The sequence below is a fragment of the Leptonychotes weddellii genome, chromosome 2 (genome assembly GCF_054177405.1).
Source record: "Leptonychotes weddellii isolate Sample4059 chromosome 2, ASM5417740v2, whole genome shotgun sequence".
Lineage (NCBI taxonomy): Eukaryota > Metazoa > Chordata > Mammalia > Carnivora > Phocidae > Leptonychotes > Leptonychotes weddellii.
Window position 1 is genome coordinate 105212258 of NC_138370.1, and position 27298 is coordinate 105239555.

The 27298-nt window shown below is 35.8% G+C and overlaps 1 protein-coding gene across 7 annotated transcripts in view; it reads right to left on the reverse strand.

Moving 5' to 3' along the window:
- Nucleotides 1-6019: 6019 nt before the first annotated feature.
- Nucleotides 6020-27298, reverse strand: part of RAP1GDS1 (Rap1 GTPase-GDP dissociation stimulator 1) — a 154886-nt gene continuing 133607 nt past the window's right edge. For 5 of the 7 annotated variants that reach the window (XM_006729084.3, XM_006729085.3, XM_031023517.2 and 2 more), the window contains 8 exons: nt 25503-25646; nt 24907-25038; nt 23498-23632; nt 22787-22912; nt 21653-21792; nt 15934-16060; nt 12159-12287; nt 6020-7870 (listed from right to left, as the gene is read on the reverse strand). In XM_006729084.3, the coding sequence (XP_006729147.1) occupies nt 7743-7870; nt 12159-12287; nt 15934-16060; nt 21653-21792; nt 22787-22912; nt 23498-23632; nt 24907-25038; nt 25503-25646 (1061 nt within the window). In that variant the 3' untranslated portion in view covers nt 6020-7742. The remainder of the gene's footprint in view (nt 7871-12158; nt 12288-15933; nt 16061-21652; nt 21793-22786; nt 22913-23497; nt 23633-24906; nt 25039-25502; nt 25647-27298) is intronic. The other 2 variants (XM_031023516.2, XR_014142932.1) reach the window with 2 other exon arrangements.

Genomic DNA, 27298 nt, shown 5'->3' on the forward strand with positions numbered 1-27298 from the left:
CATGTGAAACAAAGATGCATGAGGGCCCCCGGTTTGCCCTCTCTAGTCTATAGGAAGAAATGGGTAGTCAGGTTATAGAATCCCAAGGAGTATGAAATGAGGATTCTTGTGGAAGAGGAGGCTCTCCACCCCTCTCTTCCCTCTCCACGTGAGTGGTGCCTCGAGAGTGTTTATCAGCTTGGAACAAATCAGAGTGGTGGCTCACAGGCTTGGTAAGAGGTGCAGAAGTGCTGGTAGCAGTTGATGACAGTGCTAAGAGGCAATTAGATTCCCATTAGCCAAACACCAGCTCCAGTGGGGGCTTGAAGGTGTGTTCTGGGCCTCCACTTTGTAGGAGGCCTACTCTGATACACTGGGTGAGGGGGGGGGTGGTCAGTGGCAAGTGGGTGCCCCTGACCTCCTGCCTGGATGCCCAGGAGGGAGGCGTTACCACTCCTCTCGTGGCCCCTCTTCCCCTGGGCGGTGGGTGCCCTTAGGAGATGAAGAAGGGATTAGCAGGAGCCAAGAGTGTCTAGGAGGTGAAGAAAGGGCCAGTGGAACCAGGAGGGGGCAAAGAGGGTCACTGAACAATTGACAAGGACCTCTGAAGAAGAAAGCGAGAGGAATTAGAGGCAGAAAGTCGAATGGCAGGGACTGACAGGTCAGAGAATTTCTAGGAACTACTCTAGCATCTGCAAATGCTCTCAACTTCACATTTGGTTTGTTTTTCAAGAATCAAAATATGTCTTAAGTGCTCAAATGTGGGAAAATGGTTAAGTAAATTATGGTACATCTACTATAACTGAAGAATATGCGGCCATTAAAAATGAGGTTTGTGACGACTGAGCCACCCAGGCACCCCTATTTCAGTATTTTTTGAGTTTTCCAGGGGTAAAAGGATGACAACAGTATTGAGACTGCTGAGTTGGAAATTAAAAGCAGACAATGGTAACAATTAAAGGTTTTAAAAATTGCAGTGAGAATATAAATTTTTATCAACCCCTTTCTTTTAGGTTTATTTAAAAGTATTAGGTAGAAAAGGAATTTTAAAAAGACATTTCAAATTTTTCATTAAGTATGAAAAAAATTTAACAAACCTAATTCCAAAATTTTTTGAGATCAAAGGATAAAGGTGTGATGAGTATATGAAGACTCAAAACTCAACTGTATGTTCTTTATTATCAGTAGGAACTTTACTTTCAGTATTTCTATGTTAGCACATACCAGCTTCATAGAGATTTCTGACCAAATCAAGGAACACTGTCTTGGGTTTGTTTGGGTTATATGTCTCTCTAGTTTTGTTATTTCTTGTTGAAATTTATAAATGTGGATTTTTTTTTTTGGTGTTATATTTAATGTTTAGGATAACATCTTATTAAATTACATACAGTTCTGACAAATTTTTTTTTAAAGATAAATCATGACAATATTTTCCCCCTTATGTTTTGAATACATGGAATCACTTACGGATTTGAATTTTTGTTTCATCTTTCCTGTTCCAATGTTAACTGTGTCTCAAAACCTATTTGGTGGCTATGAAGAAGTGAACTTGCCAAAAGGCAAGTATCGTGAAAAGAGACAAAAGAAGCAAAAGGCAAATAAAATTGATAATTTCTGAGCAAAAAAAAATGAGGTTTGTGAAATAATTAGTCATGTGAACAAACGCTTACATAAGTGGAGAGGATATAGCTACACGTGGCCGAGTGCTTGAACTGTGCACGGTATGCACACACACAGGGCACTTGCTGTGGGAGAGCGTGCCAGAACCTTATTCCGAAACTGAGCATCAGCCCTCAGTCCCAGGTTTAACAAAGCCTGTGTTTTAGAGGGCAAGGGACTGTCCAATCCGGTTACGGACACTCCTGCACGGATAACATCTTTTCCTCAGATGCTTTGCTTAGGCCAGTGCACACCTTGCTCCCACTTCTCATGGCTCAGGGGAAGGCGCTGCCTCTCACAGCTACCCTGATAGGGGAACAAGAGGGCAAGAGGCAGGAGCGGGAAGCAGAGGATTTAACAGGTATTAGTATGGGATACGATGAAGCTCAATGGTCACTCTGCTGTGTCACTTCCTCTAACTTCTGGGCACTGGGGGTTGGGTGGTGTGGGTTAATAAGAGTGGAATATGAGTCATTAATACCTCCTCCTTACTTTCCTTACCTGCAAGAAAAAGGAAGTTATTGTAGGAAAGGCATAGTGGGGGAGTGGGTTGCATTCCTGAACCTTAAAAAAAAGGGAAGGTGGGGTAAAGGACTTCTATACTGATAGTTGGCCCCAATTGAAATTAGGGACTATTTTGTATTCCTTCAGAGATGGGCCTGAAATAAAAGCCACTCTGGTTAATATTTCCTCCCCATTGTTCACCCTGATTAGGGCAGCTCTTTATCTTCGGGTGTTGGGTTGCAACCTACGTGCCTTTGTATTATCTTAGAGTATAATTCAACCTTTCCCTTCCTTCATAAATTCTATGTAATTATAGGTATTCATCTGATGTGCCTATGCTAGACATGGGAATGGGACTGAGAATCAAGAAGCTGAGCAGAATATCCCTGAAGAGAAGACAAGGTCAAAAGCTGGCTTTCTCTGGTCCTGGTGAAAGGTGATGCTGACCTTGGAAGAGTCCTGTGAAATGTCCTAAAAGGAGAAGGGGTTTTTCATCTGAGTGCATGGACTCTGTGAAGGCAGGGACGAAGCCAGCTTCCCTACATGCTTGGCTCTATTTATATGGCAGTCCCTTAAAAACCAACCAAGAAAAACACTATTTTGGTAGAAGGGAGGCCTATTTTAAAGTAGATATGGTTATAAAATTCAAAGTGAGCATTCACAGAGGAATTTATTTTTGACAGTAATCTGAAGGTACAGCCAGAGTTTCTTTCCTTCAAGATTCTTCAGGATTCCTGGGAATTGATAAATAACAAAGTAACTACTGCAATAGTAAGTAATGTCTCTCAATTATATGTGAAAATAGAGTACATATATTTTTAAAAGATCTGTTGTTAAATTTAAAGTTCGTATGCTAGGAGTCTGTGTTAAGGCTTTAAATTTTTTATTTTAACAGATCTAGTAAAGATCTTTAAAATTATTTCCTTAAAAAAAATCCCAAATCTGAAACTAACAGGTTTCAAAGTATGACAGGATTAGGCTTTACACTTCCTTGATGAAGATAAACAAATTTAGCTAAATTTCTGAAAACCTAATCCTGAAACAGAAAATTCTCTATGTGACCAACACCAATTAAAAACCAAGTTCCACATATCACCTGAATGTGGTTTTAACTCAAGTGGGCTAAACAGAGTAAAATAAAATTGCACACATGCCTATGAGCAAAACCACAGATCTCTGAGCCATGGACAAGTTCTAAGAATGTGTTCAGAGGTCAGAGGTGAAGGTGAAAGCCAAGTTTGTTTTTTTGATTCAAGCCTCCCTTGAGCCCCCATTTCCATGCTTTAGCCACCTTGTTTGCTCCAGTTTTTATTCCTTGAATGCTGCATTGATAATGCTGGGGGCCAGAGAAAGCGACAGTGAAGTCGCTTGTGAGAATAGTCGCTGCTCCTAACATCACCCTGATTCTCCATTTTGCTCAGTAAGTGGGAGGCTCTACATCTCTCTTTGGATAAATGGGACTTCAGGGACTGAGAACAAATGTCAGGAGAACCACAGGCGTCAATATATAAATCAACTGTCAGCATACTAAATTTCTATTTAGTACTACAAATAGGTATATATGTACTGTCCATTTTTAAAATGTTAGAATGTGTCATGGCTAAAAAGTTTTGGTTTGTTTTCTAGGGAGAAACAAAGTGAGAATAAGAAAATAATGATTTTTTAAAAGTCCACTAAGAAGGAAAGAATAAATTACATTTAAAAAAGAGCATTAAATTCCATGCGAGGCTTACTTTTTAACTTCAAAAACTGTAGCTGACCATTCATGACCTAAAAGAAACAGCTTACCCTTGGAAACCTCCAACATAAAGGGACTCTGCCTGTCTAGTCAAGAAGCATAATGATAAATAGGCCATCATAAGTGGATTCTATCAGGATTCAGAGCACAGCTGCCAAAAGCTTTCATGCAAAACACACACCATTTATATTTAAGGTTAAGACATACATGAACAGGTATGTATACAAAATGTATATATATAGTTAAGTTGGGCAGCATTGAAAAGGGAAAGAGGGATCGTTTTGTTTCTATACTGAGGAAAACTCGTAGTGTTACAGCTTTATTTATATTGACTTAGTAATAATACTAATAAAAGCTAAGATCATTGCACTACTACTGTTACTCCCACTTTAGAGAGAGGTCTGAACAGGAGGAGGAAGTCCTGTAGTGGGGACCTGCTTCCAAAGCCTACTTTGCAGACTTGGCCATCACAGTTTCATGGGTAGGAAGCAAGGGGTTATGCATTCTGCACTGAGAATAACTGGGTGCTCCTCAAACTATTAATAGACCATATCTCCCATTTGGCTGTTGAGTTCCTTTAGCTGGGAACCCTCCAGGGGGAAGAGGGATATGCCATAAGATGTCACAGGTATCATAGTTCCATCCAATCTTACCTTCAGCCTCTAGAAGTTTCAGTTACCACAAAAAATCTGGGAAGTAGGATTAAACTCATCACATTGATGAGAAAGCAGGCTCAGAGAATTTAAGTAACCCTGTGATGGTCACACAGCCAGTACGTAACAGAACCAGGATGTGACCTCAGGTCAGACAGTATTTAAAGACCTTACTCTTTTCACTAATCACACTTAAAATAGTTTTCACATCTGTCAGACACACCTATAAAACATCTATATGAAGCTACACGGCATATAATTATGTATTGTACGTAGGTAAATTAAGAGAGCACATCTGTGAAAAAAATAACCCTCAATTTTCCTGGTTACAGCTATGAAGATTATCATTAAGTGCTTTTTAATAGACACTTGTGTAATTCAAATATTATGGTTTCCTAGAGTTAAGACTTTTAAACTTAATGATTCTAGTAACAGCTGAATACAAAGGGGGAATACTTACCTAAGTAATAGATATCTTCATCCCTTATATTCAGCAGAATTAGATAACCTTTCTAATGATACCAAAGAGCATTTCTTTTTGAAATCTTCACATGCAGGGTTTCTCAGAATACTTCACACAAATGGTTTTATCTAAGAGCTGCATTTTGTTCCATCTAAGACAAAATCATTTTAGAACTAAAAAATTTTGTCTACATCTCTATGGTTATCAGATAACATATACAAACCCTGTTTTATCAAGTTGAAAACACTGGATTATGGGCCAGCATTTAATCAATTTTGCTTTGAGCACAATGAGGTTACAGTCTGTGGGCTGGTTAGCAAGATCCCAAGGAGTGAATGGGCTTCTTTCCCAGAAGGGAGGGAAGACATTTTAGTGCCTTTCACTGAGACATCTTCCTTCTAATTCTTGGCCTTTTTGCTTTTCAGCTATGTTCTAATCCTGACACATAGTGATAATTAAAGCTATGCTGTACAGTTCCTCCCATTCTCTCCCTCAGAAAGCATTCTTAGTGGGTAGCAAACTAATTTAAAGGTGGCCTCCAGAACTCAGTTCAAGTAGTATTGTCTGTAGACTCCCACCTCCTGCCATGGCAGAGCAGGAAATCACCTAGTTTGGTGGACATCTGTCATCATAAGGGCATAAGCCTTCTGGTCTCTCTGCAGAAAAAGTGGTGATTAGAAATGTACTTTGTTTTGTTGGAAATGGGAATTCCTAGCGTATCAATTGATTGCTGGTAGCTGGCCCGGATGATGGCTTCTCTGAAATCTCTAATTTTTGGATACCTCCATTCTGAGGTATTCTGTGTGATGATTTTTCAATAGGGACCAATCCCATAAAAAAAAAAAATTTCTCTGAAATCAGACAAATATCTAAATCTCATTTCTCTTTCAATCTATCTAGGATTAGTTTAGGGAGTCTAAAAGTTTATATAAGTGGGAATTCATCAAATACTTACTGAGCACCAACAATGAGCAATCACTGTTCTAGGAGCTGGAATTAGAAGTAAAATACACAAACAAACCATTACAGTTTCATATACTATTTATTTAGTTATTAATATGGACAGCCTATTCAACATTACAGATGTTTTTCAAAACCTATAATAAAATACAGTCCACTATCCAGCCCAGAAGAAGACAATAAACAAGATCATTCTTACAGTAAGTGTAGCATAAGCACTCACAATAATAGTCTCTTTCCTGGACATCAAAGGGAACAAAGTTTTTTTTTTTTTTTTTTTACCTCCACTGAGGTTTTAATTTTCTTGAATTATAGCTGTTTCAGAGTCAAAAGTCCAACTTCAGTCACCCCACAGATATGTGCAGCATCTCCCATTGAAGAGGAAAGAGCTCCTGTCACCCCGGGCAGCCCATTCTACTGTCCTGCAGTCCTTCCATATTGGAGCCCATCATACCTTTCAGCCAGTATTTGTCAAACTTGTGCATGGGGACAAGATACGTAGGTTACAGGGATCTTTTGATTAATTTACAAAGATTGTGTTTCAAAGTTCTAAAAACCCATTTGGTGGTCGTAGTGGCAGTGAAGAGTACACTATATTTCGCCAACAGGGTCTTCTCATCTCTGGAGTCTTGGCGTCATCACCTTTTTCTGGTAGCTTTCAGATCTATTGCAGTTCTCTGTGGCAAGTGGAGGTGGGAAACTCTAAACAGCTACTGGTGTGAGGCCATCTGCAGAATGAACTGGACTGGCTACTATGGCTTTTATAACCTTCCTTTCTTTAGTATAGACAAACTTCTTAATCTTTTTTTCTATGTCCTGCTAGTTCTAATATAAGATTTAAAAGGACTATGACAGAGGAAACTTCTTGCTTTCAAGCTGAATGATGAAAAATAGCCAAAAAACCCAAGAACCCCACCCTCCAATGAGCTATACTCAATTTCCTCAGTTGAAAACAAATGCCAGGTGAACTTTTAAAGACAAGTGTTGGACAATGCTGATGTCAAAATGTACATAGATTCTGAAATATAGGCCAAAAAAGATGTTACTTAGTGTAACACAGATTCTTCAACCCCTTAGTTTCATGCTGAAAAGTACAAATGATTTCAATGTTAGGTTTCAATGATGACAACCAATTAAATATGAAATTAAAAAGCCTCAGGGAAGTCTTGCCAAGTTTCTGGCAGTTTCAGGAGTCTACATAGTTAGGAAGAAGGAGAAACCATAGGGTAAAGAGTGAGAGCATTGGATTTTATTTAACTCTAGGTACCACGGGTTTGACATTAGTAGGTAAGACTAATGAATGAGCAGCCATACAGTTTTTTGGTCACTGTGCTTCCCAAGCACCAAAAAATGGAGCTATTTTTACTATTCAGTTCCATCTTTAATAAGCTAGACAGATCCTGCTGCATTCTTGTTTGTTTCTAATCTACCAGTACATTATTAATTATGCAGTTTACCAAATGTGAGGAGCAAGTCATTATGTAGTACCAAGTTTACATCATCATAGGACTACAACATGCACATTCTACTTAATGTAGCTCAAGCAACAGGAATACAAGAGAACAGTTATGGGTGGAGACTTGTTTTTGACAAATTCATGTTCACACTAACTATGGGTTTAGAAATCTTATTGGGCAGGTACCTACAGCAGTTCTTCAATTGGTACTGGAACATTACACGCATGCACAAGTGATATGGAAGAAAATGAAGCAGAAGAGGCAGCTGGATGGAGGACAAAGGGGAAATCAGAGGTGGGATAATGCCATGTATCAGGGAGGGGCTGTTCTCAGCTGTCCACAGTAAGTCTCTGCTCTGTGAGAGAGGCCTGTTGGGCAACACTTTTGTTCTCATGACTGCAAAGTTTGGATACAACATCAAGAAAGGCCAAATCCTGTACTTCCTTGTGTAGAGATTCTGGAAGACAAAAAAAAAAAAACAAGATAACAAATATGCTACTGTTCTGATTGTTCTAATCTTAATATACAATCTATCCAGTACATATACCTAAAATGTTTATCTGGATGATACCAAGTTATAAAACTAGGAACAATTCTGGAAAAACTGTAGCAGCCTAGAAATGCTAAGACACTCGTAAAGACAAGTGTTGGACACACACCAGTAGCCTAGAAATGTCTTCGTTAGAGATGTGTTATATCCCTAATAAATCAGAGGAACTTTACTTGCCATATTTATATATAGATAAATGTCAAGTTCTACAGTCTGTTTGATTAGAGTAATGAGTTATAATGGAACACAGCTCATTGTATGATCTCAAGTTTCAGTTATATACCCCTTGGCCCTATCTATCATCAGTTCAAATATGAAGTCCAATGACTTACAAAAAAACTTAGCTCTGTTTCAAATTAATTTTGTGGCAAATGAAACAAACAGGTTATACTTCATATCCCTTCAACAAATTTCTGTGACAATAGGCTTCCCTTTTAGATATCTGATCTTCCTCTTTCTGGCTTTCTTGCTCTCTTTAACCTCAATTACAGGAAAATATCAGGCTCTTAAGTCTTGGAGACTGCTATATGAGAAGACTGACGTCTAATAAGTTTAATGCAATCAACATTCCTCAAACTGATATATTTACTTTAATAAGACTGTGAGGTCTAAAACTAGAAATGTTTTTAGTAGAAACAGAAAACTGCATCCTAAAATTCAGATGGAATCTCAAGAGACTCTGAACAGTCAAAACAATCTCAAAAAAGAACAAAGTTGGAGGGCTCATACTTTCCAATTTCAAAAGCTACTCTAAAGCTGTAATAATCAAAACAGTGTGGTGCTGAAATAAAGACAGATCTATAGATCAACAGACTAAAACAGAGAGCCCAGAAATAAACCCTCATATATACAGTCAAAATAGTTTTGACATTCAATAAGGACAGTTTTTCAACAAATGGTGCTGGTAAAACGGGAGAGCCATAAGCCCTTATGTACAAAAATTACATTTAAGAGCTAAAACTATAAGACTCTTAAAATATAAAGGAAAAACTCTGACATTGGATTTAGCAATTATATCTTGGATATGCATCAAAAACATAGGTAACACAAGGAAAAACAGATACATTGGACTTTATCAAAATTAGAAACTTTTGTGTACCAAAGATTACTATCAATAGATTGAAAAGGCAGCCCACAGAATGGGAGAAAATATATGTAAATTATATATCCAACAAGGGATTAATATCCCCAAAATATAAGGAACCCTTTCAACTCCACAAAATAACTCGATTAAAAAATGGGCAAAGGACTTTAGAATAGACATTCCCCAAAGAAGATATACAAGTGGGCAATGAACACATGAAAAGATCCCCTACATCACTAATCATTAGGGAAATGCAAATCAAAAGCATAGTAAGATACCACTTCATACCCATCAGGATGGCTACTATAGAAAAAAAAAATGTTAGGATGTAGAGAAATTGGAACCCATGTGCATTACTGGTAGGAATGTAATATGGCGTAGAATGTAATATGGTGTAGCTACTGTGGAAAATAGTATGGTGATTCCTCAAAAAATTAAATGTAGCCATTACTGTATGATCCAGCAATTCCACTTCTATGTATATTCCCAAAATGACTAAAAGCAGGACCTGAAAAAATACCTGTGCACCCATATTTTCACAGTGGCATTATTTACAATAGCCCAAAGGTGACAATAACCCAAATGTCCATTGATGGATGAATGGATAAACAAAATGTGATATATATATACATACAATGGGGCATTATTCAGCCTTAAGAAGGAATGAAATTCTGACACCCACTACTATTTGGATGAGCCCTGGAGACCTTATGGTAAGTGAAATAAGCCACACAAAAAAGAATATTGTATGATTCCACTTATATGAGGTACCTAAAGTAGTCAAATTCAGAGAGACAGAAGATAGAATGGTGGCTGCCAAAAGCTGGAGGGATGGGTGATTGGCATATTTTGGCATATATTCCATGGATATATACTCTTTTTAAAAAAGAGTACTGAGTTTCAGTTTGGGGGAAAAAAAGGGTGGTGATGGTTGTAGAGCAGTGTGAATGTAGTACTCTGCCATTGAACTGTACATTTAAAAATGGTTATAATGGTAAATTTTATGTATATTTTACATTAAAAAATGCCTCAATAACAGTCTCAGCCAGGAAACAGAAGACATAAAGAAGTAGCAAATGGGAATTTTAGAACTCAAAACTATAGTTAGTGGATAAGCTCAACAGCAGAATGGAGGGGACAGAAGAAATCAGTGAACTTTAAGACGGGACAATAGAAATTACCCAATTTGAACAAGAGAGGAGATAGTCTGGAAAAAAATGAACAAAACCTCAGGACCCTGTAGGATATAACTAAAGATCTCACATTCCTGCCATTAGAGACCTGAGAGGAGAAATAGGGTGGGGCTGAAAAAGTACCCAAAGAAATATGGTTACAAAAACTTTCCAAATTTAGCAGAAGACATAAGCCTACCTACTCAAGAAGGTGAGCAAACTTGAAACAGGATGAACCCAAAGAAATCCATGCTATGACACATCACAGTCAAGCTTGAAAATTAAAGACCAAAAAAAATCTTGAAGTGACACCTTACCAAGAGGGGAAAAAAAGAATTGGAAGACTGGATTTCTCTTAAGAAACCATGGGAGCCAGAAGAAAATGGCACATTTTTCAAATGTTGAAAGAAAAAGAACCGTCAACCCAAAATTCTATACCCAGAGAAACATTTTTCACAAATGAAGGGGAAGCCAAGATATTCTAAAATAACAGAAAACAATTTGTCACTAGCAGACCTAACCCAAAAGAGTGGCTAAAAGTAAGTTCTCTAAACAGAAAGGGAATGTTTAAAAAAAGGAATCTTGGAACATCAGGAAGGAAGAACCCATATAGCAAAGGTGTAGATAAATACGACAGACTTTCCTTCTCTCGAGTTTTCTGAATTATGTTAGATGGTTGAAAACAAAAATTGTAACAATGTCTAATGTGGTTCTAAATGTATATAGAGGAAATATCTGAGATCATTATAAATGAGGGAGGGTAATGGGAATAACTGCTCAAGCAATCAGTAACAAGTCAGGAACGAGAAACAAAATAAAAAATGAAACTGCAGACTTAAGCCATAACATCAGTCCTACATTAAATGTAAATGGTCTAAATATACCAATTAAAAGAGACTGACAGAGTGGATTAAAGCACATGACCTAACAAGGTGCTCTCTACACTCCAAGTATAATGATAAAGCAGATTAAGATTAAAAGGGTGGGAAAAGATCCCATGAATGTTATTCAAAAGAAAGTAGAAGCAGCTATATTAATATCAGATAAAGTAGACTTCAGAGGAAAAAAAGTTACCAGACCAGAGAGGAACATAATGATAGAAAAGTCAATCCACCAGGAAGACAACAGCAATACAAAAGGTGTATATATCTACCAAAAGAGCTGCAAAATATGTGAAGCAAAAACTTACAGAACTAAAAGGAGAAACAGACAAATCCACCATTATTACTGGAGACTTCAGTATCCCTGTCTCAACAACTGACAAAACAATTAGACTATCAATATATTCTATTTGCTAAGAATATAGCAAACTCAATTCCATTACCAACAACCAAAAGGATCTAAGTGACATTTCAAGAACACTTCACTCAGTAACCATAGAATACACATTCTTTTCAGTATCCATGGAATATATGCCAAAATATGCCAATGATTTCTTGAACAAATTCCTTACCTAATATCATGATACACAAAATCAGAACTTGTTCTTTATATAAAATATTTTAGAGCTGATGAAACTTAGTTATTAATTTTTTAACATTGTTTTTTTTTTGCCTATTTTCTATATGATATTATTTTTAAGGTTTTTTAGTTTTATTTTAGAGCGAGAGTATGTGAGCAGGGGGGAAGGAAAGAGAGACTCTCAAGCAGGCTGTGCTGAGCATGGAGCCCAACGCAGGGCTCGATCTCATGACTTGAAGATCATGATCTGAGCTGAAATCAAGAGTTGGACGCTCAACTGACTGAGCCCTCCCAGGTGCCCCATAATACTTACATTATTATTGTGAGAATCTTTTGTGAATATTTTCAAGTAAAAGTAATCCTATATCCTCCAGGAATAATTTCTAATGCTTTTAAAACCCAAAGCCACCATTTACTACTATTCTATATTTAATGTCAACCATGTTGATAGACCTCAAATTTTAGAAGAAATGCTTACCAGATCCCATGAGAGCACAAATCAGGACCATGGAATTATATTTGATTTCAGGAGCACTTCTTTCATCTGCTAGCAGTCTGTGTAAAATCTGTACAAGTTTAGCACTTTCTAGATCTTTCTCGGCAGTGCCTAAAATATGAAACAAAGTATCAGTTTTGTTCACTGTTTATGAACCTGGTGCAATGTGGCTAAACACTGATTCCTTTTCTAAAAACTGATCATATAAAACCCTCAAAAAGGGACTGATAAATAACGATGACCTACAAATAGAATATTAAATTCAGACCTTGTTAAGAGTTAAATTTCAGCAGATATTGTAGTTTAAGCTTAAAATTTAGTATTAAAATATTCCTTTTGATATGAGGCAATTCAAAAATCCTTATTATGGAAAAGGTTAAACATATACAAAAGCAGAAAAGATTATATAATGATACACTATTTACTATTATCTTAAAAAATTATGGCCAATCTTGTTTCATCTATCTCTATAGTTTCATTCACCTATTCATCCCAAATTATTTTGGAGCAAATCCTAAAAATGACAGTTTCTTCCATATGTATTTCAGTATGTATCTTTTTTTTTTTTTTAAGATTTTATTTATTTATTCAACAGAGAGAGACACAGTGAGAGAGGGGACACAAGCAGGGGCAGAGGGAGAGAGAGAAATGGACTCCCCGCTGAGCAAGGAGTCCGATGCGGAACTCGATCTCAGGACCCTGGGATCATGACCTGAGCCGAAGGCAGACGCTTAACAACTGAGCCACCCACGCACCTCTCAGTATATATCTTTAAGAGATGAAAACTCGTAAGGCAATTCCTATCAAAATCCCAGAGGACTTTCTGTAGAAAATCTGTAAGTTTATACTAAAATTTATATGGAAAGCACAGGCCCTAGAACAGGTAAATAATCTTGATAAAAAAGAAAGAAAGTGGGAAGAATTCTTCTACCCGATGTTAAGGTTCACTGTATAGCACAGTTATCAAGAGTGTGGTACTGGTAGAGAGAGAACTGAATAGAGAACCCCAGAAACAGACCCACACATATATGTTCAAATGATTTTTGACAAAGGTACAGAATCAATTCAGTGGAGGAAAAGATAGCCTCTTCAACAAACAGTACTGGCAATTAGACCTCCACAGGCAAAAAAAAAAAAGAAAGTTGACCTAAACCACACACTTTATACAGATCTTAAAGTGGATTACAGACTTAAGTGTAAAATGTAAAACTATAAAACTTCTAGAATAAAGAATTTTCAACTCAATAGTTAAAAAATTAGAAAATGAGCAAAAATTATCCGTAGGTATTTCACCAAAGAATATATACAGATGGCAAATAATGATGAACATCTTTTCATATGCTTACCATTAGAAAAATGGAAAAAAAAACATAATGAGATATCCCTATACAGCTATCAGGGTGGCTAAAATAAAAAATAGTGACAATACCAAATATTTGGTGAAAATGCGGAGAAAACTAGATCACTCATACAGTGCTGGTGGGAATGTAAAATGGTATAGCCATTCTGGAAAACAGTTTGACAGTTTCTTTAAAAATTAAACATATAGTTACCATACAACCTAGCAACTGCACTCCTAAGGCATTTATCCAAAGAAATGAAAATTTATGCTCACATCAAAACCTACGCATGAATATTTATAGCATTTATTTTTAAAAGCCCCAAAGTGGAATAAGCCCAGATGTTTTTTGACAGGAATGGTCAAACAAACTGTGGTATGTACAAACCATGGAACACTATTCAGCAATAAAAAAACAATTGACACGCAAAACAAATCAGATCTCTTTAGGAAATTATGCTGAATTAAGGAAGCCAATCCCAAAAGGTCACATACTATATGATTCCATATATATAACATTTTAGAAATGAAGGACAGATTAGTGGTTTCCAGGGATGAGAAACAAGGTAAGGGGTAGGAGAAGGAGATAGGTGACTAGTGTGGTGATAAATGGAGGGATCCCTGTGGTGTTAAACTATTTAGTATCTTGACCGTGGTGGTCGATACACAAACCTACACGTCCTAAAACTATATAGAACTTAACATACACACAAATGAAAACAAGTAAAACTAGGGAAATCTGAATAAGACTGGTAAGTTGTATCAATAGCTGAAATATTTATAGTTTTGAAAAATGTTACCACTAGGAGAAACTGGGTAATATATACAAGGGATCTCTATATTATTTTTTACAATGGCATGTGAATATACAATTATCTAAAAAAAAAAAAAGACTTAAAAATGTTGCTTTAATACTATTATCATACAAAAAATTTGTAATTCCTTAATATCAAACAGTGTATAAGAAAACAAGACTGGAAAAATATGGTTTTCAAAATGTGTTATGTATTAAAAAGATAGTATGGGCTTATTTTTATATCTTAAGCCCAAGGAGCCTAGGAAACACTAGGAAACAATAAAAAAAAAAATGTAGGTATCGCATTTTATATAGTTGTATGGTGAGGTGACCACACCGAGGCAAATGTTTAGCTATCAGGAAGCTGAGAAATTACAGCTTGTTTGGAAGATACTGGCACAAAACCAGATTCATCCCAGGCTGGGTCATCAAACATATTCTGAAACTGCCCCATCACTTTAAGCCACTTAAAATCAGCCCATGAACCCAGTTTAGTATTCAGTGTCCTCACTGACTCCCACCCCTTTATCATAACTCCCCCTATCTGACCCCCCACGATGGCTGGACTTCTAGGCTGACTCTACGCAAACCATGTGTGAAGTCATGGCTAATCTGGGACCTGAACTGACTTCCAAAGCATTTCTAACTATAGGCCAAAGTCGCTGAGAATAGGCATACATTTTCTTGGAGTCTTTTATCTTTAAAATTCAAAACCCTGTAAGACAAAAATTCAAATCTTTCATACCTAAAATCTGAGTAAATGTGACACTAGAGAAAGATATACCATGTTTATATGTTTATCTTTTGGCTTCCTGGTATAGGGGTTGTGGGTCCACTTGCTGCTGTGTGAGAATTATGGACCTAAATCATCAGTGGGAATTAAGAAGTCATCAGTTAACAGTGTTTACCTAAATGGCTTTGAACTGGACAGGACAGACCTACTAAGTCTATAGTCCTCCTCTGTGTAAGGCAGTCTCAGGCCTTAACCACAGGCTGTGTGACTGATTGGTTCCTGGGACAAAGGTTACTATCCATAAGCTAGATAACTATGAACTAGCTTCTCAAGAAGAATTCTGACCAACAGGGATACTATATGCTAGAAAGACACCAAATGAATTACTGAACTCTGCTTTTGGGGAATTTTGAATGTAAAACACACAGAAGGTGAGAATTTAGAATGAAGGCAATACTAGAGGGCACCAGAAGCCATGGTGATAGAAGGAGATAAGCAAGAGAGAGAGTCAGTAATAGAGATAGAAGACAAGGTCTGGGTCACTGGAAGGGCAGCAGACTAAACTTGCTGCTGTATTCTAAATATAGTTTCATTTCTCTGCGAGGCCTGATGAAATTATTTTCTGTGTTTACTAAGTGCCTATAACTTGAAATAACATTTAAGACTCAAACTCTAAAAAGAGTTAAGCATTGACCTAAAAATGTTACCAAAAGCAAAAGCTGAGGTGGCAATCCATAGAATGTGATTTCTTATATACTTAGCTATAGGTGCAGACACATGCTGGCAAAATGCTTCTAGTCAAGGTTTTGTTGATTTCTATTCCACTCCTGTGCTTCATTTCATCCAAGATAAAAATAGGAGAAAATAAGTTTGACACTGGGGTACTTACCCAACTCTAAAGCTGCTATTAGTGCCAGAGCAACAAGGGCTTCATTCTGCATTATTACATGTTCACTAGTTGCCATGGTAACTAGATGCTTGATGCCACCACTCTGTACAATGGTTTTAATTACATCCTGCAATAAATATCAGAGTTATAAACTTTAATTTTAAACATAAAGAGACTGCATTATAGTCAGTCAATTCATTGTTAAATTGACTGGTTTTCTGAGTGTCCTGTATGAATCATTGCATTTAACCATAATTTTTTTATTCACAGAAGAAAAGGAAAAAGCTTTTAGCTTTAAATAAATTCATCAAAAAATGACAACTTAAATTACCTAAGTGAAAAAGACCACTGCAGTTCATAGCAAGGAATAGAGAGTCCCAGAAACAACCAGTCAAAACAATAAGTGTGATTGCCCCAAATGTTGACTTACCACAGGATCAAAAAAAGAGATTAAGATTTGTAACAACAACAACAACAAAAAAGTTCTTCTTTTCAAATTATTATTACAGCACCAGGTAGTTGTTTTCCAGATGATCAGGTAAAGTTTTTTTTTGTTTTTTTTTTTTAAGCTTTTACCCCTTTGTTGGATCTGACAAAACTGGATTACATGTCAAGGGACTTGAGAGGAACTTAAAATTGTCTCCCTCATTTCTCATGGGACCTGCAGCTCTGTCCTCTTCCATGGCAGAGGAGACAGTGGGTTCCAGATTGAATAAAACCCAGTGCCAACATTGACTAAGCAAACTATTGAAACTCTCTGCATCTCAGTGACCTTATCTTTAATGCTGGGATAATGTGTTATTATAGGTTTTTGTGATGATTACAAAGTTATTACATGAAAAGCACATATAAGAATATATGGCAAAAGTTAGATTTTTTAAAATGCCACATTTATTTCTAGTATTCATTTTTTTTTTTTTTAAGATTTTATTTGACAGAGAGAGACACAGCAAGAGAAGGAACACAAGCAAGGTGAGTGAGAGAGGGAGAAGCAGGCTCCCCGCCAAGCAGGGAGACTGATGTGGGGCTCGATCCCGGGAACTGAGATCATGACCTGAGCCGAAGGCAGATGCTTAACGACTGAGCCACCCAGGTGCCCCTTCATTTTTGTTTTTATCTCAGTTTTGTTTCCTAAAAACTCTTGGATTAAATGTGATTTAGTAGAAAGTCTCAATTATAGAATTTTTTAAAGTAATTTTCTTTGTTCTCACTACCTTTAGTAATTTAAGTGCTGGATATTGAGTAGCCTGTCTGCTTTAGCTTTGACAGTAGAAAACTAACTGTAATTATAAATATTTTTCAAATTAATTTGCTAAAATATTTGAAAAGGGGTTTCCTTTATGCTTTTACCTTATATATAATACCTTATATACCTTATATAAATTTTTAAGAAAACTATTTATAGATAGTATCTTTGCTTTGAGCCCAAATGCATTTAAAGATCAAACATTCTAAATTATGGAGTCCTAGTACTGAGTTTTTATGGTGGTTGTATTCTAACTAGCCTTTTACCATTACCCTCTTTTAGTAAGTGAGAAACCGTCTTTTAAAAGGCTTTTCTAACAAAAAGAAAGCCTCCCAATTTACTTGGTGGGCACTTTATTTGAAACTTAAAATTAGTAAAGAATTTTATAAAAATCACAAAGGAGCTTATTGAGTAAAGAAGACCACAAGAGGTTCATAGATACATATGCAGTCACCTAATGAAGGTTCCTGGACCAGCATTTCATCCTTTATTTTGTGATTCACCCTGGAGAGTCCACTGTAGTAGAAGGAGGGGCAGGTAATGAATGAAGAAGGAAACTGCGTATCAGAAGTGAGCAGCTCCCTGTAAGTTCAAGCATAGCTCCTTTACCATCTCTTTTTTATTATTTTATTCTATTCATTTTCTTTATTTATTTAATTTTTATTTTTTATTTTAGAGAGTGCACAAGCAATGGGTTAGGGAGAGAAAGAATCTCAAGCAGACTCCATGCAGACTGCAGAGTCCGACACAGGGCTTGATCTCACAACCCTGAGATCGTGGCCTGTGCCAAAATCAAGAGTCAGATGCTTAACTGACTGAGCCACCCAGGAGCCCCTCCATCTCACTTTTTTGAACATATATTGTAGTAGTGCTTTTTAAAATGCCTGCCCTTTCTTCTCCTACCTCAATAAATGTTTATTGAATAGGTCCTCTATGAAGTTGCTTTGCCTGACAGAATGGAAGACAAAAGACAAATGGAGCATTGCTCTTGTGTTATACTGACAAAAGAGAATAATATTGATAGTTACCCTCTATGGAGCAACAACTGCACACTGGACATTATACTGGGTAGCTTACAGATATTAGCATATTCTTATCCTCACAGAAAATTCCATCAGCTAGGTATCATCTCTAGTTAACAGATGAAGAAACTGAAGCTCAGGTTAAGTTACGAAATCTGTCCAAAGTCAGTGATTAAGTGGTAAAAAAAAAAAAGTCAAGATTCGAATCCAGGCAGTTTGACTATCAGTTCCTTGTTTCTAACCATTTGTGCTCTATACAAAAGTATATGTACTAAATTCATCATAGTGCCATACACAGCTAGGCACAATGTGCTCTACAGAGGCTCTATGAATGTATTTTAAAGTTATAAATTTCAAGATATTTAACAAAAAAGGATATTAGCACCACTCCACAGAGCAAGGTTCATCTGGAGAATTACAAATAATTTTAACCAATATACATCTAAAATTAATCCAGAGAGTTTAACTTTTCTGAAACCATTTCATTTATTAAACTGTAGAAATACACAGGAAGACATTTTTCTGGGTCATCCTTCTAAACCTTAGGTGTATCTGCAAAATCTCCAAAAATTTTGGACATACTTCATAATGTTTTACAAAGTTTTAAATGATGTATTATTTTGCAATCCTATAAGGAGTTTTCTTATGGAAAGCTAAATTTTGGTACATACACAACCAAGGCAAATTATCTATGTAATAGTCTCACATATTTAGCTTTTATGGTCCATTTGCCCTTAATAACTGAGATAATCCAGCTACAAACTTTGTTGAAAACTGTGTAATATTGATTATAATATAATATTCTGAAATAGGCTTAAATTCAAGACAATCAATTTATAACATAGCCACTGAATCACCTAATAAAAATTTTCTTTCCCAACTTTGTACCATCAAAGACTACTTCTCAGTATAGGAATTAAATGTTAGATGTATGAGCGAATGACTAAATTTTGTTTGATCAAGTTTTTAGATTGATAATTGAAGAATGTTTTATTCTTAAAGGATAAAGAAGAGTGCCTATGACAGGAGGGAATTTTTATATTCCTAGTGTAGAAGCAAACCATATTTTTCTGTTTTTGATATCTACAATCAGAAGGTCCAGCTAGTTGCTCAAGAGTCCTAGCCTAGGGCACTCTTTCGAGGGAAGATGTGAATTTACTCTTGGCACAAGTGCAGGAACACACTGTATATGGCTGAGATGACTAAGCTAGTGTGAAACCCCATGAGTCAGTGCAAACTTTCAGAGGGTTGGACTCTAAGAACTCAGGGTGACTTTAAAAGGAATAGGATCTTCAAAGTTTAAAAATAACACAAGGAGAGAACTGTAATTCACAATAGTTGGTTAAGGATCTACAGGAAGGTGACTAACTTGTACCTAGTGTTTAAAAGCTTATTCTAGAGCAGCATTTTCTGAAGTATGTCCAGTGGAATGTATTTAATAGATGCAACTTGCAAAACCCATTGTCCGATAGCTTGGGAATCAGTGGTTATTAAACAGAGTTAAGGACATTTTTTTAGAGTAGTACTAATATGTGCTGTGAATTCCAAAGGCAAGGAAAGGGAATGAACTACTTCCCTAACTAATCTGATCATACAACCTTTTCTCTTTGTGGAATATTTCTTAGGGTTATTATTCAATGGAACATATTCTGAGAACTGCTTTGATTCTCAAAATGAAATCACTGATTCCACTTTAATGTTTGTGAAATTTAAAAATAATTTAAGAGTTCTAATCTGGAGCTCACACAAGGAACACACCTTATGCTCTGATCATTAAAGTATGCAAATCAAGGTTCCTACTGCTGCTTATTAGCAGCAGTATACACTTAATTGTAGGGAAGATATGCAGCAAAACAACAACAACAAGAAAAACCAAAACAAAACAAAAACCAAAACCCCAGCCTACAGTACTGAACTGTAAACATACAGTTATAATATGACCATGAAGTCACAATTATCATTCAAATTGTATCATTTCAAATTGCTTTTTGTTACACACATACCCCTAGAAAGGTGCAATGTCCTGTTTCCCTTGTCTTTTCAAAACACCTACATGATGATGGATGCTTAATGGGTTCTTGAAAGCTGGGTTGTTTTTGGTGGAGAGAGTAGGGGTTTGGATGAGTGACAGGGAAATCTTGTGATAATTATTAACAGAAAAGCCTCAAAATCCTCAAATCTGAATCTAATATAGCAACTGAACAGCTCCGGCTCCAAGATTTGGTTAAGAAGTTGTGATGCATTTTCCCATGGACATTAAGTGAAATGACCAAAAGGATCACTTTAGAAAACAGGTTATAGAAAAATAAAAGGTATATATTATAGATACTAAATCAGCTGTTAACTTGCTGGCCTGAGTTCCCACCATTGTGATCTTTAAAATAGTTCATTTGCTCATTCATGTGTTCATTCACTCAACAAACAGAGGCTTGCAACCACAAGTCAGACACATACGAGGCTGGACACCCAACTTGGTGAATTCAGAGCATCACATACTACCTAGATATCATTTAATTTCTTAATATCATTAGCTAGCTTGGTCAGTGCCTGGCCCACAGAAGATGTTTGACACTGAGGGTAGTGGTAAAAATAACACCACCAGCAACATTTACAATGACTCCACTTACTGAGTGCTTACTATGTCCCAGGTACCAGTTGAGCACTTTGTATATGTGATCTCATTGAATCATTCTCACAACACTTTCAGTAGGTAGGTATTACACTGAGATACTGAGATGTGAAAGACTGGACCAAGTAAATAGTGGAGATAAAATCTGAACTCATCTCTGATTCCAGAGCCTTACTCTTAACTACTATGGAATAGAACTAAATACAAAAGCTCAATCTTCAATGACTTTTTCAGGATTGTGGATCACAGGCATCCCTCATTTTACTGTGCTTCACTTTACTGTGTTTCAAAGATACTGCATTTTTTACAAATTGAAGGTTTGTGCAACCCTGTGTCAAGTAAGTCTATCAGCACCATTTTCCCAACAGCATTTGCTTACTTCAGGTCTGCATCACATTTTGGTAATTCTCACAAAATTTCAAACTTTTCCATTACTACATTTGTTATGGTGATCTGTGACCAGTGACGACGACTCACTGAAAATGGTTAGCATTTTTTAGCAATAAAGTATATTTTAATTGAGGTATACAAATTATTTTATTAAACATAATGCTATTATTGCACACTTAACAGACTACAGCATAGGGTAAACACAACTTTTATATGCATTAGGAAACCAAAAAATTCATTTGACTCACTTTTTTGCAGTTTTCGCTTTATCACAGTGGTTTGGAACAGAAACTATGAATCTCGGAGGTCTATCTGTAATGTATTTATACGTAAATGTGCAAAATGCAAGCTTATGATATAGGATCTATGATACGGAGTTTCCAAAAAGGCCACTTGTATGTTTTTTAGTGAACAGTTTTCTCTGGAACTTACTTTTGATTTACTGTGTCGTATGAGGGCAGACAGCAGTCTGTTGGACTCCCCCATCACACCAGCATGATCTTTGGCTTCACACCATTCTACCAAACGCTCCACTAATTTAACATTCTTTCCCAGTTGTTCAGCAGCTTCTGCTATAGGAAAGAAGTCAAACCACAAAGGAAACAATCACTGATAGGCAACCAAGTGAAATAACTGGTAAAGATCTAAGAGTGTGAAAGAAAATTATACATATATATATATACACACACACACACACACACATATATGACACAACACAATGATTTTATCAAGCAAGAACTGCAAATACTCCATATCTAATGGACTATTTAGCTTTTTCTACAAAGTTGTGGACTTTCATACAAAACACAAAATACAAAACAATGTTATACTCTTATGGTTCAGCCTGGTAGTCTGTCAGTACTCTGGCAAACTGTAACAAAGGGTATGAGAAGGACTCTGAGAAATCAATATAGAGAAAGGTTTAGAATTTAGAAATAAGTAAATGAACACAATTCATTCCAAGGAGTAGTTTCCATCATTGTTTCTGTAAACAGAAAAATGATCTCCCTATTTGCAAAATAAATTTTTAAAAATTTTGACTGTCCGTGTACCGCAACATGATTTTCAAGACAAGGTAAAAATGGGTATGAAACGGGGCGCCTGGGTGGCTCAGTTGGTTAAGTGTCTGCCCTCGGCTCAGGTCATGATCCTGGGGTCCTGGGATTGAGCCCCGCATCAGGCTCCCTGCTCAGCGGGGAGCCTGCTTTTCCCTCTCCCTCTGTTGCTCCCCCTGCTTGTGCTCTCTCACTCTGTCAAATAAATAAAACCTTAAAAAAAAAAATGGGTATGAAACGCTAAAACATAAAAACCCTTCAGAACTGCTAATAAATCAACATAAAACCAGGATTATATGTACAGTAGAGATGCAATATAATTTCCATTTAAACTCAATTATAACAAGCATGGAAATTAATGAATGAAACTCTAAAACCAATCTCTCTTTGCCTTTTATTTGCCATTTATCTTTATGATTACATGATTCTGAAAGCTAAAAACAAGTCCTTTTCAACTAAGGCAAATTGACTATCATACCAAAAATGTACCTTGTGAAAACATTTCTTTTACCTTGTGCATCTATTAACATTCTTAATGTTCCCAGAAGTTTGAACTGAACCGGAGGCATTTCAGACTTAAGGAATTTCAAAACTGCCTCTGTGACTCCAGCTGATAACATCTTTGCTTTATTTACAACTAGAGAGAAGGAGAGACTATGATTAAAATGGTGCTAGCATTCTTGATGACAGTCATTCAATTCAATATGTATTTATTGTCTTAGTATTTTTAAGGCCCCATGTTACATTTTTCTATTTAAAAACAGTCTTGTTACTTTAAGAATAGGACTGGGGGTGGGGCATAATTATCCTGTTTGTCTATAGGAGCATAACATACTAAATCATATGTACTGGCTTTTTAAACCTACCCTCAAAACACTTAAACAATTTGTAAAGGAAATCTGACAGTTGTCTTCTTACTTACAAAGCAGCATAATTCTTCAGCTTTAGTAAATGTTTCTTTTTACCTCTGTCCTTGACCCAACTGTGTTAATCTAGGGGTTCACAAAAGGTAATAGAATATTTCATCTGAACAAACACAAAGATTATGTTTGGTGAAAACTATTTAACATATGATCTCCATTTATTCGTAAGAAAAATGTAAACAATTTGAAGACTTTTTTTTTTCTTGGTCAGGATAGGTCCACAAATGACATAAAATAAATACCTCCCTAAACAATAGATCTTATTTCTTACATAGTTGCCTACAATTCTTAAGTCCTACCTGGAATGGCCAGATTTCTGAGGGCACTTAATGCTGCATGCTGTACAGTTACATTTCCATCTTCAACATGTCTGTCGAGTAAATCCATAAGTTTTTCTACAATTCCATTGTCTACCATGTGAATACAGTTTCCATCTGAATGAAACAAAAGCATTTTTTTTTCCTTTCCTCTTACAAATATCTATAAATATTTTATAATAGTGATGCCTATCCATTATCTATCTACATTCGGGAAAAATGGAGCTACAAGAAAATAAAATGAATTCCAACTCTTTCTCCCATCAGATTTATAGATTTTTTTTTCTTTACTGAGTAGAAGTCATGACAAGAAAAATCTCTAGCATACAGCCTGATAATATATTAGAAGATGAGTAAGTAGAAACCATAGCTTAAAATGTTTACCAATAGTTTTCACTTAAAGTGAACTATGCCCGAGTTCTGCCAATGTTACAGTGACAACAAAACAGAGTGCTGTCATGGCTGATGTTTAAAATTATTTTTCAATGTCAGAATTTTTGAAACATTTGTAAAGCAGAGAGAATATTATAATGAACCACTCACTATTTATTCCACATTTAGCTTCAATAGTTACCAATATTTTACTATTCTTAATTACATCATTAAGGAGTGAATGATCATCCTCAAAAATAAGGGAGTAAAAATGGAATAAGACATCCATTATAGAGTTACAAAGCTCATAATGGAATAAAATCAAACTAAAAACAAAAAATAACCCATATTTCCTAGTCACAGTCTAAGAATGAGTTTCTAGACTGAATAGCAGGAGTTCCAGACTTCAGAAATGAACATGAAGGTCTGGTGCCTTGGAAATGTTATTAAACCAAATTAAATATTCTACCGGTACTAAACCAGAGGATTACCCACACTTGAGTTTTAGAGGCATAGAAGTATAAATTAAGGCACAATAACCCTACAAAGAATACTCAGATTATTAAATCAAAAAATCACCAGGCAAGAGAGCATATCCTCCCAGATACAATGCATATTAGAATGGGACTCAAATTTAATGATCTATAAAGTGCAGAGTACTCAAAGAAGGACTTCATGATCACTGTTCATGATCTTTAAACTATCAGAACTTAAATTGCACAAAATATGTAATTTGTTAGAAAAATCACTAAGTAGGGGTGCCTGGCTGGTTCAGTCAGTAGAGCATGAGAATCTTGATCTCAGGGTAGGGAGTTCAAGCCCCATGCTGGGAAGTAGAGCTTACTTAAAAAAAAAGTGGGGGGGATCACTAAGTATTTCATCTCTAAAAAATTAAGGTAGTGGTTGGTACACTACATATACTTCTGAACTGTTCCAGTTTTACTGCATGTAATGGCAAAGCAAAAATAAAAAAAATATATAGAACATCCAATTTAAAAAGGATGAAATGACATGCTTACCGTTTCTGGCAAAATTTGCAATTGCCAATGCTCCAGCAAGCTGTAGCTGGTGGTTATTTGATGGAATCCAGGACAGTACCCTTTGAAACACATTACCTTTTCCTCCTTCAAATAATTTCTGCATGGATTCATCTGGAGGTAAATGAAACAAATAGGTAAGAGGAAAAGAATTAAGAGTAACAAATCCATATTCCTATGTGACTATCCAACTGGATACATACTTCACAAATGATAATTCATAGAAGGAAAAGTAATGACTCGTTTTATAATAAGCTTTTACTAGAGACTGGACAAAGAGTTTAGGATTTTTCTAGTCTAAGTCCCAAATAACCCGCTAGCTTTCAGTCTTTTGGTGCCACAGCTAACCTACAACAGCTCTTTAAATATTGGAAGATAACAAAGACTCCTCTTTTCCAGGTTCATTATCTCTAGTTCTCTCCATGATGCATTTAACGTTTCAAAATCATCACATCAACAGGATTAAATGAGGCAGGAAAATGAGAAAATGCCTAATATATATAGTGTTCACAAAAGAGACAATACATTTTTAAAAATCTGACAATCATGTTCTTCGATTGACTTACATTCTAACTCACCTCCAAGAAGTAGTAAAACCATTAGATCTGAAGCAGTTTTGAGCTCAGCAATATCATCCTCTTTGTCACTATCCACTTTCTGCTGAACAATCTCTAGTAGACATTCTACCAGGCCTGCTTCAACCAGCTGTAACTTAATAGCATCTAAAGAATATGTGAACAAAATAACCAAAACTTGAGATGAAATAAAAGTTCTGTTAGAAGCAATCCATTATGAAGAATTATAAGAAATAAAGAAAATGCATGATTTAGATAATACACCTTCAAAGATTTGAGTTTCAAAATGAACTGTCTGACGGTGTAGCTTATATACTTTTATTTCATTTTTTACTTGAAATTAGGTCACTTTTTACAATGTCTGGCAGCACCTAAACAAACTGATTCTCAATTTTGAAGGGAAATAATAGCACTCCATTGTTATTCTAGATATCATGCTCATGTTTAAAATACTTACTATAAAACACCCACACCATTTAAAATAAAACACATATGCCTGTTATATAGAGTTAAAATATATCCACTAATGGTGCTTGAATAGAAAGATATTAAAAAGTAGAGCTATTAGTAAATTTCAAACTATACCTTAAGTATATTTGGAATCATATTTGTATAGACGTGATTTTTTCTAAGGCAGTTAATAAATCTAAAACTTTCTGAACTTTAAAACTCATGTTTTTTAAAAGGGCTTCAGGTTTTCATTAATTTGAAGTTTTCCTGGGTGATGGTTACATGGTAGTTCATTATACTATATTCTCTCTACATCTGCGTAGGTTTTAAATTTTCCATACTAAAAGTTGAAAGAAAAAAATAACTGAGCTTTCTGATGGATAACCAGCAACATGAAGGTATTTTAACAGCAAAATTTACATCCCAATTATACTGTTAAAAATTCTCTTCAGAGCAAGCTCTCCTCTTATCAAATCGTTTGTTTGCACCCCTAATAACTTAGATTTTTTTTTATTATAGAACTTATTTCACTGCAGACTTTATATTCATATCCGTATCTGTCTTCCCCATTAGAGTAGGTATTATACCTCTTTCATCTTTGTATTTTAACCTAAACTGGTCTACCTAAATGCTTTGGGTCTATTTTATAGCATTTAAGATAAATGCAGATCAACTGACCTTAGAAACATTTGCTATACAGAAATTATTAAATTTAAATCTTATTTTTTAGTTGGATTTTATTTTAGTCATTGGTTTCCCTACGCTGTATATGTACACATCTACAGCAATGGCAGCTTTAGGCTGTGATTTGGGAGAAACAAAGACCTTTTTATAATTGACATTTTCTTTTAGGCAATTTTAAGATATAAAAATTTAGCCCCACCCCTCCCAACACCAGGACCACTGGTATTCTTTAGAATATTATATCAGAACACACAGAATATTCAACCTGGAATATTTTTTTAAAAGGTACACTTGCACTGTGCCATGCTGAAAGTAGGGCGTTTCCTTGGTTACAGAATGCTAGGGCTAGAATTGAAAGCCATGAGAAAAAGCCTTAAAATTCCTAAAAACCTTGAATTATACAAATCCCAATTTTAATGTCTCCTTTGCATACAAGGAAAACCAAGGATGAACACTAAGGATATTCCAGAAATAACTTTTCAAAAGTATCATTCAATTCATTGCACAATTATAAAACAGAAGTGAAGGTGGTAAAGGAGAAAGCAGATATAAGAAAAACATTGTTATTTTGATATATTGCAAGAAAGGTTACAGGTAATTCTCTGGTATAAAATTGACTGACATAATAAAAATTTCATTTGGCCAAACCACCAAATGAGATGAGA